Source organism: Brachyistius frenatus, unplaced genomic scaffold, assembly GCF_029030835.1.
Source record: "Brachyistius frenatus isolate BFR_SWC_R1_liver_20210118 unplaced genomic scaffold, ASM2903083v1 Contig_149, whole genome shotgun sequence".
Lineage (NCBI taxonomy): Eukaryota > Metazoa > Chordata > Actinopteri > Embiotocidae > Brachyistius > Brachyistius frenatus.
The window spans coordinates 979,919-999,309 of NW_027210748.1; the positions used below are offsets into that span (position 1 = coordinate 979,919).

The window sequence follows — 19,391 nt, forward strand, 5'->3', positions numbered from 1 at the left end:
AAGGACGGAGGGAATTTCTTCCTCACCTTCCACTCTTTTTAACTTTCCTTTTCACCAACGAGATGCTGCGTGACGTCTTAATCCTTAATTTAGCTCGCTTCAAATTCTCCTTCAGTTTCCTTCACAATCACCTCCCACAAGCTGCAGTTGTGGTCACTAATGTCACGACGTATATGCTCTATAATTGTGGCGAGGTGCTGTGGTCACATCAGCTGTGGTGAAACACATCCTGATATCCTGAAAGGACTCTTTTACTAGGTTACCTATCTCTCCTGGTACCCCAACCCTACAACCCGATGCGTTCAAATTCACTCCACTTTACACTTCCTCTTGGTTGAACAGGCGAGTATTCATCCCAGAGAGATGTACATCCCATGAAACGTCGTTACACTCTGCACGAAGCGCTGCGAGTCCCTGGTTTGGGTCCCTGGAGTCATTCATGCCATTTATTTTCCACCAGCCACGAAGCACTTTTTTTATTTTTTTTATTATTTTTTTTAATCAAATTGCAGAGTCACACACACTGTACCACAAACATGGTTCAGATATCTCCAGGTTCTGGACAATCTCCTCTACACAATAATAAAAAGATATCTCTACTGACAATATTTTATGGTGAAATTCAATTTCATAAGAGAATTTTTTTTTTTTTTTTCCTTGATAGAAAGGCTAATATATAAAAAAAATGAAGTATTATCAAATTAAATGATGAAAGATCTGGACAGCCTAGACTGTCCTGAAAAAACCCAACATGTAGCATGAATGGTTTGCCCCAACAAGGAGCAGTATCAAGAAGTCAAAGACATTCCTGATAAGGCTATGTAGCACTGGAATTGCAGCTTCTTCTTTTTTTTTGCACTGAAGTGTCAATCATTATCTTATTTCTCTACTGGTCACCTGCCAGTGTTTGGGCTACCATACTAAAGATAATCTCCTCTTCATTCAGACCAAATACTTTTCTTGTAAGTTCTTATAAGTAATAAGTATCGCCCAGCCCAATGCCACGCCCTCAGTATATCTTGATTCATTCTTACACAATAACTTAAGTACATCAGGCACCCTTGGTAGAGGACCCCGTTTAGACCGGCAATCAATGAACCCTTACGACTGCCTGTACAATGCCTATAAAAAGTATTTACCCCCCTTGGATGTTTCACCCTTTTGTTGCTTTTATACAGTGCATCCGGAAAGTATTCACAGCGCTTCACTTTTTACACATTTTGTTATGTTACAGCCTTATTCCAAAATGGATTAAATTCATTTTTTCCCTCAAAATTTTACACGCAATATCCCATAATGACAAAGTGAAAATAGTTTGTTTAAAATTTTTGCAAATCTATTAAAAATAAAGAACGAAAATATAACACGTACATAAGTATTCACAGCCTTTGCTCAATACTTTGTTGAAGCACCTTTGGCAGCAATTACAGCCTCAAGTCTTTTTGAGTATGATGCTATAAGCTTGGCACACCTATTCTTGGGCTTTTTCTCCCATTCTTCTTTGCAGGACCTCTCACGCTCCATCAGGTTGGATGGAGAGCGTCGGTGCACAGCCATTTTCAGATCTCTCCAGAGATGTTCAATCGGGTTCAAGTCTGGGCTCTGCCTGGGCCTCTCAAAGACATTCACAGAGTTGTCCCGAAGCCATTCCTTTGTTATCTTGGCTGTGTGCTTCGGGTCGTTGTCTTGTTGGAAGATGAACCTTCGCCCCAGTCTGAGGTCCAGAGCGCTCTGGAGAAGGTTTTCATCAAGGATGTCTCTGTACATTGCTGCATTCATCTTTCCCTCCATTCTGACTAGTCTCCCAGTTCCTGCTGCTGAAAAACATCCCCACAGCATGATGCTGCCACCACCATGCTTCATCGTAGATATGGTATTGGCCAGGTGATGAGCGGTGCCTGGCTTCCTCCAAACATGATGCTTGGCATTCAGGCCAAAGAGTTCAATCTTTGTTTCATCAGACCAGAGAATTTAGTTTCTCCTGGTCTGACAGTCCTTCAGGTGCCTTTTGGTAAACTCCAGGTGGGCTGTCATGTGCCTTTTACTGAGGAGTGGCTTCCGTCTGGCTCCTCTATCATACAGGCCTGCTTGGTAGAGTGCTGCAGAGATGGTTGTCCTTCTGGAAGGTTCTCCTCTCTTCACATAGCAACATAGAGTGACCATCGGGTTCTTAGTCACCTCCCTGACTAAGACTGACTAATTCAAATAATGTTATTTCACATTGTCATTATGGGGTATTGTGTGTAGAATTTTGAGGGAAAAAAATTAATTTAATCCATTTTGGTATAAGGCTGTAATATAACAAAATGTGGGAAAAGTGAAGCGCTGTGAATACTTTCCGGATGCACTGTACATGAAATCATGGTCAATATAATTTTTTTTTTTTTGTCAAGAATTTGCACAAAAAAAACAACCTCTTTAATATCAAAGTGAAAACAGATTTTTACAAAATAATGTCAATTAATTAAAAATATAATGTAAATGATTGCATAAATATTCAGCCCCTTCAGGTCAGTATTTAGTAGATGCACCTTTGGCTGCAATCACAGCACTGAGTCTGTGTGGATGTGTCTCAATCAGGCTGGCACATCTGGACACTGACATTTTTCTCCATTCTTCCTTGCAAAACAGCTCAAGCTGTCAGGTTGCTCGGGGATCAGGCGTGAACAGCTCTTTTCAAGTCCAGCCACAAATTCTCAATTGGATTGAGATCTGGGCTTTGACTTAGCCACTCCAGAACATTCACCTTGTTGTCTTTGAACCATTTCTGTGTAGCTTTTGCTGTATGCTTGGGGTCGTTGTCTTGCTGGAAAATAAATATTCTCCCAAGTCGTAGTTTTCTTGCAGAATGAGTCAGATTATCCTCCAGGATTTGGTGATATTTTTCTGCATTCATGTTCCCCTCTGCCTTTACAAGCCTTCCAGGGCCTGCTGCTGAGAAGCATCCCCAGAGCATGATGCTGCCACCACCATGCTTCACGGTGGAGATGGTGTTTGTGGTGATGTGCAGTGTTTGGTGTTCGCCAAACATAGCATCTAGTCTGAAGGCCAAAAAGCTAAATTTTTGTCTCATCAGACCAAAGAACCTTCTTCCAACTGACCTTGGAGTCTCCCATATGCCTTTGAGCGAATTCCAGGCGAGATTTCATATGAGCTTTTTTCAACAGTGGCTTTCTCTTTGCCACTCTCCCATACAGCTTCGACTGGTGAAGAACCTGGGCAACAGTTGTTGTATGTACAGTCTCTCCCATCTGAGCCACTGAAGCTTTTAACTCCTTCAGAGTGGTCGTAGGTGTCTTGGTGGCCTCCCTCACCAGTCTTCTTCTTGCCCGGTCACTCAGTTTGAGGACCGTCAGCTGTAGGCAAATTTAAGCAACTGTCATACTCCTTCCATTTCTTAATGATGGATTTAACTGAACTCTGGGATGTCCAGTGAGTTGGAAATCTTTTTGTAGCCATCTCCTGACTTATACTTTTCAATGATCTTTTCTCTGAGTTGCTTGGAGTGTTCTTTTGTCTTCATGTTGCAATTGTAGCAGGAATACTGATGAACCAGAGACTGGACCTCCCAGACAGGTGTTTTTATACTACAATCACTGGACACACATCAACTGCACTCAGGTGATCTCCATTTCACTAATTGTGACACTGCTGGAATCAACTCTGTTGAATTAGGTCAGTCACTTTAAAGGGGGTGAATATTTATGCAAACACTTATTTTACACTATATATTTTTAATTAATTGACATTAGTTTGTAAAAATCTGTTTTCACTTTGACATGAAAGAAGCTTTTTTTTTTGCAAATTCTTGTCAAAAAAAAAAAAGCCAAATTATATTGACCATGATTTCATGTATAAAAGCAACAAAAGGGTGAAACATCCAAGGGGGTGAATACTTTTTATAGGTATTGTACCTCACCCCAGGTTGGTGGTGTAATCTTGTGTTTCTAATGGGGGGCATATCTGAGTCTTAGACTTAGTCAGAACTGCAAGTTTTAGCATCCTGTCAAGTGCAACAGGCAACGGCAGTGATTTACTGAAGATTAACGTGTGTGGACTTGGACAATAGCAACAGAGTTGTGGTTTGAATTGGAACTTTCTATTTGTTGTAAAAAAGTGAGCATCTCACTCAAATTATCATTTTGCTGAACGATGTGAAACAGTGCTGTCTATGTGTCTGGATCCAGTTAAGCATCCATAGGCTGTTTACTGTGGACATATTGTAGCTATTGTTTGAGCTGCATTCAAACCTTGTGGGATCAATAGCTGCCCTTTGTGCTAACAGACCAGGCCGGTCCTGAAGAACAATAAGCACCATGTGTAGGTTGTTTGTAATGAAGGCCGGAATTAAAGATCATAAATCGGTTCTTCATCTCATTAACTTTATGCTTTTTCTCTGCCATTGTTTCTGCTTATTGTCTGTTGTCTCTCCATTCAGTTCCCTCGCTGGTGTGGTTTCTGTTCTTTCTTTTGTCTCGGCCGTGGAGCTGCATGTCTCTGCTCTGCCACCAACAGTTCATGTTTTGGCTCTCTATTCTGTCCTTTTCTATCTCTGATCTCCTCTCACCCGAACCGGTAGAGGCAGATGCTCCGCCCACCTCTTGAGCCTGGTTATGTTAAAAGATACTCCGCCCACCTCTGAGCCTGGTTCTGTTAACAGATGCTCCGCATACCTCTGAGTCTGGTTCTGTCGGAGGTTTCTTCCTGTTAAAGGGAGGTTTTTTTTCCCTCCTAGCTTATGTAGGAATTGCTGAATTGTTGGGTTTCTCTGTATAGTGTTGTAAAGTTCTTCTGTAATGACTTTAATGTGTTAAGTGCCATGAAATAACCTTTGTTGTGATTTGGCGCTACATAAATAAAATTGAATTGAATTAAAAAAAACTTACAAGAGGAAAGAGGCTCACACAGAATCGCCTCCATTTTCTTTATTAGTGCTCGTTGTTCAGTCTTAGTAGAAAGTACTAAATCCACAACCTCTCCAATACTTGTAGGGTGTGACGGTGGCTGCGCCTACTGCGAAATACAGGACATCCTTTGTGAGGAACGGGCGACGATCTTCCCAACAGAGACTGAAGTAGATGCTTTACTGTCTAAACTAGCACACAGAGAGCTGAACTCCAGAGTTGTAGTCTGAGATCATGAGACTTCATAAGACATTACGCTGGATTCAAAACCAACGAGTCATCATTACTAAAGAGAAACATTTCTGCTAAGAAGACCCAATTATCCATGTTCTTGTAACCCGGACAGAAAACAAAGCTTTATATTTTTCAAAAGCAATCGCAGTCATAAATGTCTGGTTGTATTCAATTCTTCTGTCTCCATTTGTTTCAACAAGTCATGAACTTATACAACACAATATCTGGTCCTCTGCTATGTATCATGAATGTAAACAGATCACAGGACAGCCAAACTGAGACTCTCATCTCATATCTTCACATTGCTGCATTCACTTGAAGGCAATTTATGGCTAAAAGGTTCCAAAAAAATAAAAAATGGATGGCAATAAAAGGACTTTTTCACAGGTTTGATTGCAGTGATGCTTCTTTACTTTGGTGTCATGCAGTCTGAACATTAAGTTGGGCATGGAAAGGTGGTGATCCACAGGTGACAGTTACATATTGAGTAAAATGGAAGACTCTTGACACGAGTCTACCAACGTAGCTGCTTTGAGTTAGAGTGACGCATACTCAGGTGAATCCAGCAGAGGTCTCCCGGGATGCAATGGGGCAGGCGCATGGCTGATCACGCATGATCATCTTCTCTGATCCTATGAAGTCAGAAGACCAGAGAGGCAGTAGTTGTGTACTTCTTAAGTGTATCGTGATTCCCCTGCGCATGCCCACATTGAAAACTTGACCCATATATGTGTAAACTATTATTTACGATTAAAAATTTAAGTTTCAGTATGCACATCATAGAAAGTAAAACTGTGTGATTTGCAAAAACACATTTCCGTCATTCTAAGTCTTTTGCATTTGATTTTATACATTTTCTATGAAACCAGACTGAATCCCATTTGAAAATAGAAGGCTTTAATATATATATATGCCAAATACAGTCTAAGTGCTTTTAGGTGAAAGAGTTGTTAACAAACAAAATCATCTCAGTGACAGTATACAGTATAATCTACAGCCACTACATGGATACATAATAAAAAGCCAATAAAAGTGCAACAGTATCAAAACAGTTTTTAAATGTCAAGGTAAAAAAAACATCATGAAATTGCATGCATTTGTAAAAATATAATAACCCATATTGATGATAAGTAGTGGTAAATAGTTGTACGAGTTTATAGGAATTCATAAGAAAGTGTTTCAGATGAGAAAGAAGTGTCGTAACTGCAATTGGAGAAGAGATTCAATTCTTATCCACGTTGTTTATGCATAATCAGGATGAACAAAGACTCATTCTAAAACAGACATTTACTCTTCATCATGGTCGTGGTCTTGAATGAGTTAAATCAGTCGTGTCTTGAATGAATTAAATCTTGGCTGTGAGTTTCAAGGCTGCTATCGTGACAGAAGGTTTCAGAGTTCCACTTAAGAATGGACCTTAGATTTGCTGCCGTCGAGGGGCGACACCATCTGCCGCGCCGAACCGGGGGAGTAGAGCGGCCGCCATATGTTCCTCCAGATGACGGTGAAGAGTCGGGAAACAAACAGGACACACGCCAAGACAAGCAGCACCACTGATTGGACAAAAAAAATAAAAAATGGATGAGTGGACAATTTGCTTAGCTAAGTTTAAGAGTTAAATCATGTCATTATGTTAATTCCTGCAGTTAAAGGTCCTGCTGAATTATTTGAAAAATCATTATCAAAATTACATTGCAATCTTTTAATAAAACAGGAGTGGATTAGGCTCCAAAAATACCCACTGTGATTGACTCCCAATTAAAAGAGCCGAGTATGTTTTTGACAAGTGGATTGCTTGCTGCTCTCTCCGGCTCCTAAACTCATCCTGTCTTTTTCTTTTTCTTGATGAGCATTATTATACTGTGTTTTGGTTCAGGAATTATGCAGTATTATATTTAGTACAGACAACCATTCCAAGTCACACTTGCACCTCAAATGAACCTAACAAAGCACATCTTTGGACTATAGACTAAACCGAAAGTATTTTCTTTGGAATATACTGTGATTGTTCTTGGGACACAAACAGCATTAATGTCCAGAAAGTGAAAAAAAAAAAAAAAAAAGAAGACAAAACTGTAGACTGCTAATAAGATGGACGTAGGGCAGATGGTTGTGAAGTCACAGGACCATATAGCAGCACAAAGCTGGTCTAAGCAAGGATCCTTAATCAGTGTTGTTAATTAAGATACTAATACTAATTTCAGTATATTGAATGAGTGGTCTTTGTTCACTTTAACATTTAATGATGAAATAGCAAATCAAGTTTTGTGTAAAATGCTCTGCATTTCCAAAGCATCACCCTGATAAGCCAAAAGGCCTCAAAACCCTCAGATGAAGCTGCTATGTTCTCCGCCTGGGTTTCTATCTCAGTCATTCTAATTATGTATTTCCTCCTGCTTTACCAATTTGACACATGACGTGCTTGCAGTTTTCTTCACCAAATTGCTAAGTAAAAAGTTGGCCACACCTACATGCAGAGCACCACCTGACAAAAGTAGATCCCGCAGTGTTTAGTATTAATATTACATTAGTGATGTTATACTGACCCATAAATACAGAATTGGGAGTGGGATCAGCTGCATTAAAATGTTTGTAGACGTTTCCGACCGAAGCCACAATCACCACTGGGTACACTGTCAAGATGTTCCGCACCCACCGGTCCAGCACCCAGTTCTCCAGAATGAACCTGCAAACAGAGACAAAGCAGTCATCAAACAGCCAAAAGATGAATCAGAGCCCAGCAATTGATTTATGCGCTCTTATAAACTGTTTCCCTCATAATGTCGCAAGTGACGTGGTTGAGAAAAGTTATATCTAATATCAGTGAAGAAAAAAATACTGCATATTAGTAAAGTTATTAAAGCTTTAAAAGTAATAACTTTACTAATATGCGATATTTTATTTCTCATTAAGACACAATGGGCTCACAAACCTCCAGCTGCTACTGAACAAGTCACTTTTAGATGGATCTATTAAATGATGGATTTATGACACAATCATTCATGGTCAGAAGTTAAATTCTTCTGCTTTGTATCCCATGGGGAGTGTCCACTCCAACCAACCAGGGCTTACCATCCCACCACCTCTGCAAACAGGATGCAGAGCGAGGCAGTTGCTGCCGTGTGCTTGTCCACGCCCCAGAGGTGGAGAACCAGTGAGAAATTAATCAGAGAGGCAATAGATGTCCATGTGGTGTAGACAGCTAAACCGTTCTGGACCTAAACATAATGACACAAAAAATATTCAGATTCACAGCGAGACGGAGAGAACACCTGCGTATACACATAAACAAACACACACACACACACTGCCCTACCAGTATCCTGAGACATGCCAGGTCCTTGCGATGGTACGTCTGTAGCCAGAGTCCATAGTAATCTGTGGCAAGGCAGCAGAAGAACAAAGCGCTGTAGTTGGACATCACTATCAGGGTTAATACAACCAGCGCTGCCAGCATCAACCTGCAAGACAGAGAGAAACCAAGAAACGGCGGACTGTGAATGCATCATATTAGCAGTCAAATGTGGACATTAAAGAGAGTCATTTAAATTGACCTGAAACGATCATTCATTTTCTCTGGAGCTTTTTTTTTTTTTAAAATTATTACTGATATGGTCGGTCAATACACTCTATAGGATGCTGTTCTTTCATTAACTTTCAAACAACATATATGTTTTAATAACTGTGTTCTATCACCTAAACTTGTGTTTTCTTTTGCTGATGATACAAATTTCATCACCCCAAAACAAATTGCCATATATCAAAGAGGCACAAAGAAAAAAAAATCAAATTTGAATAGATTTTTTTACATTTTGTAATTGATTTGATCACATTTACGGATTTAAGAATAAAAGGAGAATTATGTGAAATAATAATTGATTTAAATAATAATTGAATTGCAATTTGTAATAATTGATTCAACATTAAAAACTAATTGAACACAATTTATCTTCTGTAGAATGTAATTTAATGTTAATATCTAATACAGTATTTAAATATGTATAGCAATAAAATACAATATTCATTCAAGGTTGTTTAAAAAAAATTCTACATTGTAGAACAAAACTGAAGGCATCAAAACTATGAAATAACACATGGAATTATGCAAGATGCTGTTATGTTTCCTGTTTTGATTCCTTGAAGTAGCCACTGTTTGCATTGATGACAGCTTTGCACACGGTTGGTTCACCGGCTTAATAAAGACGTCTTCTGGAACGCTTTTCAAATTACAGATGAGGCTTGTCAAAAGTCACCTGGTGGAACTTCTTATCTTCTTTATGTGATTTAGTGTTGAAATTACAGTCTATCGTTATTTTAAGACCCAAAAGTCTGCAAATTTTAAAAACTTCTTTTTTTTTTAAACATTTTTTTAAGTGTAGTAACAACACCATCAAACTTTACTCTTTCAAGTGTTTAGACTTTCAGCCTCTGATTGTTTCCAACTGTTCCCCGGAGTTCCTCCCGCCCTTCTGTGTGGATGTTTTTCTCAGTCAGTTATTTTCCCAATGTTTTAGTGTTCTCTCGTGAGTTTCCCCGGTTGTTGATCTTCTTCTGTGTATTTATGACTCAGCTTTTTTTTGTACCTCTGCCAGATTGTTAGATTTCCTGCTTTTGTCCATGGCCGTTTTTTTTTTTTATTCTTCCCTTATGTGTCATCCCAATGATCTACTCCCTCATTGTTTTGTACTCTCGTGCCTTAAGTGTGTGTGCTGCTCCGATGTTACAGTACGGTTGCCTGGCTTGTTCTGTAGCTTTTCTTGAGAACAGCTTGTGTAGATCCCTCACTGCATCTCCAGTGATCGTAGCGTCTCTACTCTTCTTCTACAATAGGACATTCCCCCCAAAAATTGCTAATGAAGTCCTGTGTGGGTTTAGTGTCTCTCGGACTTCAGTCATGTGAGCACAAGCTTGGCTTTGAAAACGCATCTACTTCCTTTTTTTCAGGCAGGCGGGGAACAGACCAGCTTCATTACATACTCGCTGGGAGCAAAACTTCAGAACATTTGGAAAACATTAATCTACCTGTGCTGACGAACTGCACCGGTGAAGGAGCGTCGGGACCTAAATTTCTGAAAGTCTGCAACTCTAAAAGAGAGAGTGTCCATCGCACCGAGCACATCTTCGGGCCTGCAGCAAAACACTTAAAAGCCATCTCCGCCCCTCCCTCATCACGGGAGATCTTAATGCAAAACACCCTGGGGTCTTCTGTTCGTCCGCCTCAGCGTAGCACACCGGCGCACCCGTGCATCTGCGACAACAGTGCAAATGGGTGTTGTAAACGTGTTTGGTGTTTTGGTGCAATTCCAGCTCACAGTGAAGTAGGAGAACTAGAAGGTGTCTCACAGCCCACTTCAATGATAGTCAATCAAATCAGCTCCTCTCGTTCCTTTTAAGACCGCTTTGACGCAATAGACTGTTCGTTTCTCATGAATGAAAGAAGCAGCAGACTTCCTCCAAACTTTATGCCGGAGGAAACAGGCTTTAACCACAGAATTTATGGTATTATGAGTCTGCAACCTCCAATATTCCGAGGTGAATTAATAAATTCAGAAACTGCTACTCTTGCGCAACAAGTGCAGCATCGCGACATGTACGGAACAGGAGGAAGGTAAACCTTAATGAGCAAATGTTACAAATCATCATCAGTTCCCGAGTTACACATGCTTTTGCGAGTGCCAGTTGGTGCTCGCAGCGATATCTCTGTTGGACGTGAGCAGAGGGCACAGACCCATAAAAAGCTGCAAGCGAATCTTCCCATAGATGGTTCAGACCGCCAACACTGGGTTATACTGTTCAGTGCAAATGGTCCGAACTGTGTTGCGCCCCTGCCGTTGTCAGAATATACACTGCCCAAAAAAATAAAGGGAACACTTAAACAACACACCCTAGATCTCAATGAATGAAATATTCCAGTTGAAAATCTTTATTCATTACATAGTGGAATGTGCTGAGAACAAAATAACATAAGAATGATCAATGGAAATCAAAATCATTATCCATGGAGGTCTGGATTCAGAATCATACTCAAAATAAAAGTGGAAAAATCAGACCACAGGCTGATCCAACTTCTGTGGAAATTCCTGAAGACAAGTCCAAATGAGTCTCAGTAGTGTGTGTGGCCTCCACGTGCCTGTGGCCTCCACGTGCCTGTATCACTCCCTACAACGCCTGGGCATGCTCCTGATGAGACCACAGATGTTCTCCTGAGGGATCTCCTCCCAGACCTGGATCAAAGCATCAGTCAATTCCTGGACAGTCTGTGGTGCGACGCGGCGTCGGTGGATGGAATGAGACATGATGTCCCAGATGTGCTGGATTGGATTCAGGTCTGGGGAATGGGCAGGCCGGTCCATAGCATCGATGCCTTCATCATGCAGGGACTGCTGACACACTCTAGCCACATGAGGCCTAGCATTGTCATACATCAGAAGGAACCCAGGGCCCACTGCACCAGCATATGGTCTTCATTGGGTCTGAGGATCTCATCCCAGGACCTAATGGCAGTCAGGGTACCTCTGGCTAGCACACGGAGGGCTGTGCGGCCCTTCAAAGAAATGCCACCCCAGACCATCGCTGATCCACCGCCAAACCGGTCACACTGGAGGATGTTGCAAGCAGCAGAACGTTCTCCACGGCGTCTCCAGACTCTGTCACGTCTGTCACATGTGCTCAGTGTGAACCTGCTCTCATCTGTGAAGAGCACAGGGCGCTGACGGAGAAGCTGCCAATCTTGGTGTTCTCCAGCAAATGCCAATTGCCCCACACGGTGTCGGGCTGTAAGCACAGGCCCCACTTGTGGACGTCGGGCCCTCGTATCACCCTCATGGAGTCTGTTTCTGACAGTTTGAGCAGAAACATGCACATTAGTGGCCTGCTGGAGGTCATTTTGTAGGGCTCTGGCAGTGCTCCTCCTGTTCCTCCCTGCACAAAGGAGCAGATAGCGGTCCCGCTGCTGGGTTGTTGTCCTCCTACGGCCCCCTCCACGTCTCCTGGTGTACTGGCCTGTCTCCCGGTATCTCCTCCATGCTCTTGACACTGTGCTGACAGACACAGCAAACCTTCTTGCCACAGTGTGCATTGATGTGCCATCCTGGATGAGCTGCACTACCTGAGCAACTTCTGTGGGTTGGAGACACCGCCTCATGCTACCTCTAGTGGTGAGGGCACTGGCAAAATGCAAAAGGGACCAAAAATCATCCAGAAAGGACGAGGACAGAGAAATGGTCTGTGGTCACCACCTGCAGAACCATTCCTTTATAGGGTTGTCTTGATAATTGCCTCATTTCCACCTGTTGTCTGTTCCATTTGTACAACAGCAGGTGAAATTGATTCACAATCAGTGTTGCTTCCTAACTGGACACGTTGATCTCCCAGAAGTGTGATTGACTTGGAGTTACATTGCGTTGTTTAAGTGTTCCCTTTATTTTTTTTGAGCAGTGTATTTTGAAACGTGTTGCTGGCATCAAATTCAAAATAAACATATACTTTTATAAAATGTTGAAAAAATTTAAATGTTGTCTTTTTTCCATATTCAATTATATGTGGGTTCAAATGATCCGCAAATCATTGCATTCAGTTTTTATTTACAATTTAAGTAACTTTTTGTGAAACGTGGTTGTAAATCAATCTTTGTTTACTTTTTCTGTGCATCACTGCAGTAATAAGTAAAAGAGAGGAGACATACTCTTTGTCCCACAGCAGGAGCCAGATCATGTTCATCACCAAGCTGGACAGCCAGCAACAGTAAAAGGCGTAGGGCAGCAGACACTGCGACCAGGATCTGTTCAAGGAGAGAGAAATATCTGTTTCACCCACATGTTGCACTGAAACATCATAACCGTAAAAATATTCAACATGAAATTCAGTATACCCTCGGAATATATATGTAGTGATGTAAATGACCATCAAGGTGAGCCAGGTGTAGATGATGCCCCAGATGGAGAAAGTCCAGCTGGCTGGAGTGATGTCGGTCTCGTAGTGGGCGGATACATTTCCCGTTGTCGAATGAAAGGGACCTGGAAAACAGAGACGTTCAGCAACGAGAACGCGAGCGAGATCCGCCGCCGGTCGGTGTTTTCCAATTTCCAAAAACGCATGTGAGGAAGACAAAATAGATCCATGAAAGATGTCTAACAGTAATCTAATGGAGTGAGTGAGGGAACGTTGGTGTGGCCGTCCATTATCGGGGCAGACACAGGCCACCGAGCTGCGTGCAACAGTTTATTATTTTAATAATGTAGAATGCCTATTGTTGATCCACCACACAAAAAAATTAAAATATGTGTGCAGTCTTTCAAATCAGACTCTGCAAAGCACAGGCCTACTGTTTTCTGATTATAGTGACAAGAAAAAGTAGCATTTTCTTCAAAGTTGCAGCGTCTCAGAGCCTTAATGATACCGGTATCATATTATATTTTCCACTTGTATTCCTTTTTATGCGTTTTATCTGTTTCTTATGCTTTCATCTGTTTTATCTCATTTCTTTTATATATTTTTAATTGTTCCTTTATTTCTGTTTTTATGTGAAACACTATGTAATTATTTTGCTGTGAAGCACTTTGAGCTACATTTCTTGTATGATAGGTGCTATACAAATAAAGTTTATTATTATTATTAGAATTTTTCAGACAATATACAATACAATACAATACACGTCATTCCGTTACGCAGCGAACCGTATGACGTATGTTTGCAGCTCATCGAGCAACAAGCATGTATTCTACTGGGTTTACAGCTCAGTGTGGGTTTAATCGATCCATTCCTCCTCTGTCCTCTCCCGCTTCACACACACGGCTCTACACACACACACACACACACACACACACACACACACACACACACACACACACACACACACACACACACACACACACACACACACACACACACACACACACACACACACAGCTCCACACATATGAAGGTATTTTTGTGTCTTTATTATGCAAGCAAAAAAAACAAAAAATGTTTTGGAAGCAAATTTCTCGCACTGCAATCAAAAATCAAGTTTGTAAGTAAAAATATACAAACTGAGAATATAATTATTTGCAGTGCAAACCAATTTGCTCTGACAGTTTTGTTAGTTTTGGTCATAGAATTAAAACCTTGACTTTTAAATCAAAAACCTTTGCTTCCAAATCAAAGACCTCGGAGTTGAGTTGGACTTAGTGGGCGGGGCATATACAGGAGACGGGAGTTTCTATTCTCCGGCAGCAGAGAACTGTGTTGACAACATTACTCTTTCAAAGTGAAATGCTTTAAAAGTGACAACTGGGTTATCACTTTGGTTATATTTCACGTTGTCATGCCAATCCCGTCTTTGAACACAAAAGTTTTAATTCTGTGACCAAAACTATCAAAACTGTCAGAGCAATTTTTTTTGCAATACAAATAAATATATTCTCAATTTATATATTTTTACAGACTCTCAAGTGAACAACTCGACTCGTTATGAAATAAAAAGAATAAAAAAAAAACTAAACTTTAGGAAATGAGGCCAGAACGTCGCTGAATGTGCCGACAGTGGTGAGGATGTAAAATCCTTCCTAAACGCTGTTTGTAGGATCTGAATCTCACTGAGTTGTTTACAAACTACAGAACGTTCTGTTTAGTTTTGAATAAATATTTGAAGGCACAACGTTAAGTTTGTGCTGACATAAATCATCACATATTTTTCAGTGTTTTGTCATGCCGTCAAGAGTATTGTTATCGCAAAAATACCAAGATAGATCGTGATGTCATTTGAGGGCCATATGGCCCCTACGCCCTTCACGAAACCCAGACACGCAGCACAGCAGAGAAACAGACGACTTGACATTTAGTGACAGAAAAATGCAAAAGTGACTCTCAGATTAAATGAAACGTGTCCACAGAAAGAAAAGTAAATAAATAGTAGATATTGGACGTAAATGCAGTTCTACGAGTGCGTTCGTATCTTGTAACTACCCCCCAACACACACACACACACACACACACACACACACACACACACACACACACACACACACACACACACACACACACAGTGCAGGAATCTTTGCATACACATGAAGCACGTGCTTCACCCGAGTTCATTCTCAAGCTGTGGGAAACAGAGATCTCTGGCATTGTCTCAAGGTCATTCATACTCACTGATATATTAATATAAATTCAGTTTTTGTGCCATCAACAACCAAATCTAAAGGGAACTTTATTTTTGTATTCAGTGTGAAGAATAAATCCTCAAAATTATGGAAAAGAGTTTTCTCTTTTTGGATGCCAGTGTAATATTATACTATTTATAATTTCTTGAGAGCTAAGGAACCCAAACCAAGATGTAGAAAGAGGTGGTAATCTGGAAAAAAAAAAAAGAACAATTTCAGATAGATTAAAGAGCCCCTCTGAGCTTTTGGGTCCTCATTCCACTACACATCATAACAATGAGTGTATATGATTTACAATTAATCCCAATCTGTTTATATTTACATGTTACACAGCATTTCACCATTTTTTGGAAACGAGGCTTGTTGCACTTCAACTCTATTTCTTTCCAGTACTGCTTGGGTCGATGTAAACAAACTGCCTGTTGCTATGGATATAAGACTTCCCCTTATTTGTGTAACTTGTGCTTTCAAACACGAGTTGGATTGTAGTGTAAACAATTCCCAAACAAACTCTGGGCCAAACACAGTGGGAGGTAATAAAACAAAAGGAAGTAAACTGCCCAATTTTATTGGGAGCATGGCAGTGGATTTTGATGCCACACCCTGCACTCGGATGACAGAATGGAAAGGGCGATGGTATTCATAATTAGTAACATTGAGGGGTTTTTTTCTCATCATTTTTATTTTCTGTAGCCGAAACATCAAAAACTAAATTTACGACTGTAGCCAACCGAACGTTTAAAATAGTCCAAAGAGCAACGTTTTTATTTAGCTGACATATGCAAACGCACGGAAAAAAGATCCTTTTTCTCGGCCCACAACAAAATACTAAACTGTCAGTCAGTATTACGTCATTAGTTGACGGGAAGTCTCCGCAGTAAAACAGTTTCGTAACCAGTGGACACGCAGTTGTATAACGAGAGAACATGTCTTAAAATATTAGATTACATTAAATTAAACATGCGAGATGCATGTAAAGCGATTCCAGACACAATCTTTAGAGTAACTTTAAAGTTAGCAACAGGGCCGACTAGAAAAAAAAAAACATCCGACTGTGTAAATCACATGATGCAGGCGAACTCACCACGACCTGTTCCGGCCAACGCGTTAACGATTAAAACGAAAACAAAAACCACCGCAGAAAACAAAATCACGCAAATGCGAGGCAAACTGTTGTCCTTCATTTCAGTTCCGTCGCTGCTTCAGTGTTTGTCTCTGGAGCAACGCTGCTGTCGGACTGTCAGGGCGGATGAACCTACACTTACGTTGACCGAATGATGCCTTCACGGGCTCGACGTAAAAACTACGAGTCAGTCGCTCTGTGAATTTTTTTTTTTTATTATTTTTTTTAGCTGATTAATAACAAAAACATTTTAATAAAGAAAGAAAGAAAAAAAGAAAGACGGACAGAATAAAAGAAGAAAGTGAAATAGAAGGAAGATCAAATAAAAGAAAGAGGGGAAGATAGAAGAAATGAAAAAAGGAACCAGAGAATGAAATATTAAAGTAAAGAAGGAAAGTTAGAAGGAAATAAAAGGAAATAAGGAAAGAAAATCGGGAAGAAGGAAAGAAGGGGAGAACGAAGGAAAGTTATGAGGAAAAAGGGAAAGAAAAGCGGGAGACGGAAATAATGGAGGAAAGAAAGACAGGATAGAAAGAAGATGGGAGGAAAGATGGAAAGACAGAAAAGAAGGAAGGAAAAAAAGATTGAAATAGGGAAAGATAGAAGAAAAGAAGAAAAGAGAGAAGGAAATAAGGACAGATGGAAAGACAGGAGTAAAGATAGAAGGAATGAAGGAAAGATAGAAGGAAAAAAGGAAAAATTTAAAATTAGAAGGAAGAAGAAGGACAGAAGAAAAAGATGGACAGAAGGAGAGATAGAAGGTAAAAAAAAGATGGATAGAAGATGGAAGGAAAAAACAAAGGTGAGAAGGAAAGAAAGAATAAAAGATTGAAGGAAAGAAGGACTGAAAAAAGGAAAGTTTAACATCAAACCCTGACATCTAAACCTCACCATGATGTCAAAAGACAGGGGATTGCTTCCAATGTCAGTCTATCTAATGCAAAACTGCATTACAGTGCCATGGCTTAAATTAAGAGTTTAAAATCAAGTTTCTTAGTTAGTAGTATGGCAAATGAGATAAACTACATGGCAAAAGGGGTTTCATGTCACTTTGTGTGCACAATTTCACAGGGAAAAAGTAGTGCTTGCGATATGTGTTCCAATCAAACCCCAAACTTTGACATCAAACCCTAACATCTAACCCTCACCCTTGATGTCAAAGGACAGGGGATTGCTTCCAACATCAGTCTATCAAATGCAAAACTGCATTACAGTGCCACGGCTTCAACTAATAGTTTAAAATCAAGTTTCTTATTCAGTAGTATGGCAAAAGAGAAAAACTACATGGCAAAAGGGGTTTCCCAAGTCACTTTGTGAGGAAAATTTTATAGGAAACACAATGTTTCAAAAACAGCCTTATGAAGGAAGCAAGGGAGCAAGTGAAGCTCAAATACAGCATAAACCTGCATTACAGTGCCACGGCTTAAACTAAGTGTTTACGAATAAATTTCTTCATCAGTACTATGGCAAATGGGATGAACTACATGGCCAAAGTGGTTTCAAGCGACTTTGTGTCTGCAATTTCACAGAAAACAGCATTTAAAGGCTCACTTTCTCAGGCCTAATGTAAAACTGCATTACAGTGCCACGGCTTAAACTAAGTGTTTACGAACAAATTTCTTATCAGTCTATGGCAAATGGGATAAACTACATGGCCAAAGTGGTTTCAAGCCACTTTGTTTGGACAATTTCACAGGAAGCACAATGTTTCAAAAACAGCCTTATCTATGGCAAATGGGATAAACTACATGGCCAAAGTGGTTTCAAGCCACTTTATGTCTGCAATTTCACAGGAAAAAAGTCTCACTTTCTCAGCCTAATGCATAAAATTGAATTACATTGCCACGGTTTAAACTAAGTGTTTACGAACAAATTTCTTCATCAGTGCTATGGAAAATGGGAAAAACTACATGGCCAAAGTAGTTTCAAGCCACCTTGGGTGGACAATTTCACAGGAAACAGGCTGTTTAAAAAAACAGCCTTATCTCAGCGACAGAAGCTCAAATACAGCATAAAATTGAATTACATTGCCACGGTTTAAACTAAGTGTTTACGAACAAATTTCTTCATCAGTGCTATGGAAAATGGGATAAACTACATGGTCAAAGTAGTTTCAAGCCACCTTGGGTGGACAATTTCACAGGAAACAGGCTGTTTAAAAAAACAGCCTTATCTCAGCGACAGAAGCTCAAATACAGCATAAAATTGAATTACATTGCCACGGTTTAAACTAAGTGTTTACGAACAAATTTCTTCATCAGTGCTATGGAAAATGGGATAAACTACATGCCCAAAGTGGTTTCAAGCCACTTTCTTTCTGCAATTTCACAGAAAACAGCATTTCAAGGCTCACTTTCTCAGGCCTAATGTAAAACTGCATTACGGTGCCACGGCTTAAACTAAGTGTTTACGAACAAATTTCTTAATCAGTGATTTGGAAAATGGGATAAACTACATGGCCAAAGTAGTTTCAAGCCACCTTGGGTGGACAATTTCACAGGAAACACGCTATTTAAAAAACAGCCTTATCTCAGCGACAGAAGCTCAAATACAGCATAAAATTGAATTACAGTGCCACGGCTTAAACTAAGTGTTTACGAACAAATTTCTTCATCAGTGCTATGGAAAATGGGATAAACTAGATGGTCAAAGTGGTTTCAAGCCACTTTGGGTGGACAATATCACAGGAAACACGCTATTTAAAAAACAGCCTTATCTCAGCGACAGAAGCTCAAATTCAGCATAAAATTGAATTACAGTGTCACGGTTTAAACTAAGTGTTTAGGAACAAATTTCTTCATCAGTACTATGGCAAATGGGATAAACTACATGGCCAAAGTGGTTTCAAGCCACTTTCTGTCTGCAATTTCACAGAAAACAGCATTTCAAGGCTCACTTTCTCAGGCCTAATGTAAAACTACATTACAGTGCCACGGCTTAAACTAAGTGTTTAGGAACAAATTTCTTCATCATTACTATGGCAAATGG

General features: G+C 40.2%; 1 protein-coding gene across 1 annotated transcript; it reads right to left on the minus strand.

Moving 5' to 3' along the window:
• Window positions 1-6,477: 6,477 nt before the first annotated feature.
• On the minus strand, window positions 6,478-16,518 carry LOC138631119 (uncharacterized). Its single transcript, XM_069715884.1, has 7 exons — window positions 16,365-16,518; window positions 13,009-13,153; window positions 12,823-12,918; window positions 8,455-8,599; window positions 8,211-8,356; window positions 7,685-7,824; window positions 6,478-6,691 (listed from the first exon to the last, which is right to left on the minus strand). The coding sequence occupies exons 1-7, from the start codon at window positions 16,462-16,464 to the stop codon at window positions 6,543-6,545; spliced, it is 921 nt and encodes a 306-aa protein (XP_069571985.1). The 5' UTR covers window positions 16,465-16,518; the 3' UTR covers window positions 6,478-6,542.
• Between the last annotated feature and the right edge of the window lie 2,873 nt (window positions 16,519-19,391).

Bases quoted from the DNA above. Each gene is read 5' to 3' on its own strand.
- LOC138631119 (XM_069715884.1), bottom strand. From the start codon at position 16,464: ATGAAGGACAACAGTTTGCCTCGCATTTGCGTGATTTTGTTTTCTGCG. The intron at 12,919-13,008 runs GTATACTGAATT...CTCCTTGAACAG, and splicing joins ACTACATATATATTCCGAGG to ATCCTGGTCGCAGTGTCTGC. The intron at 7,825-8,210 runs GTAAGCCCTGGT...CTCTGTTTGCAG, and splicing joins TTTGCAGAGGTGGTGGGATG to GTTCATTCTGGAGAACTGGG.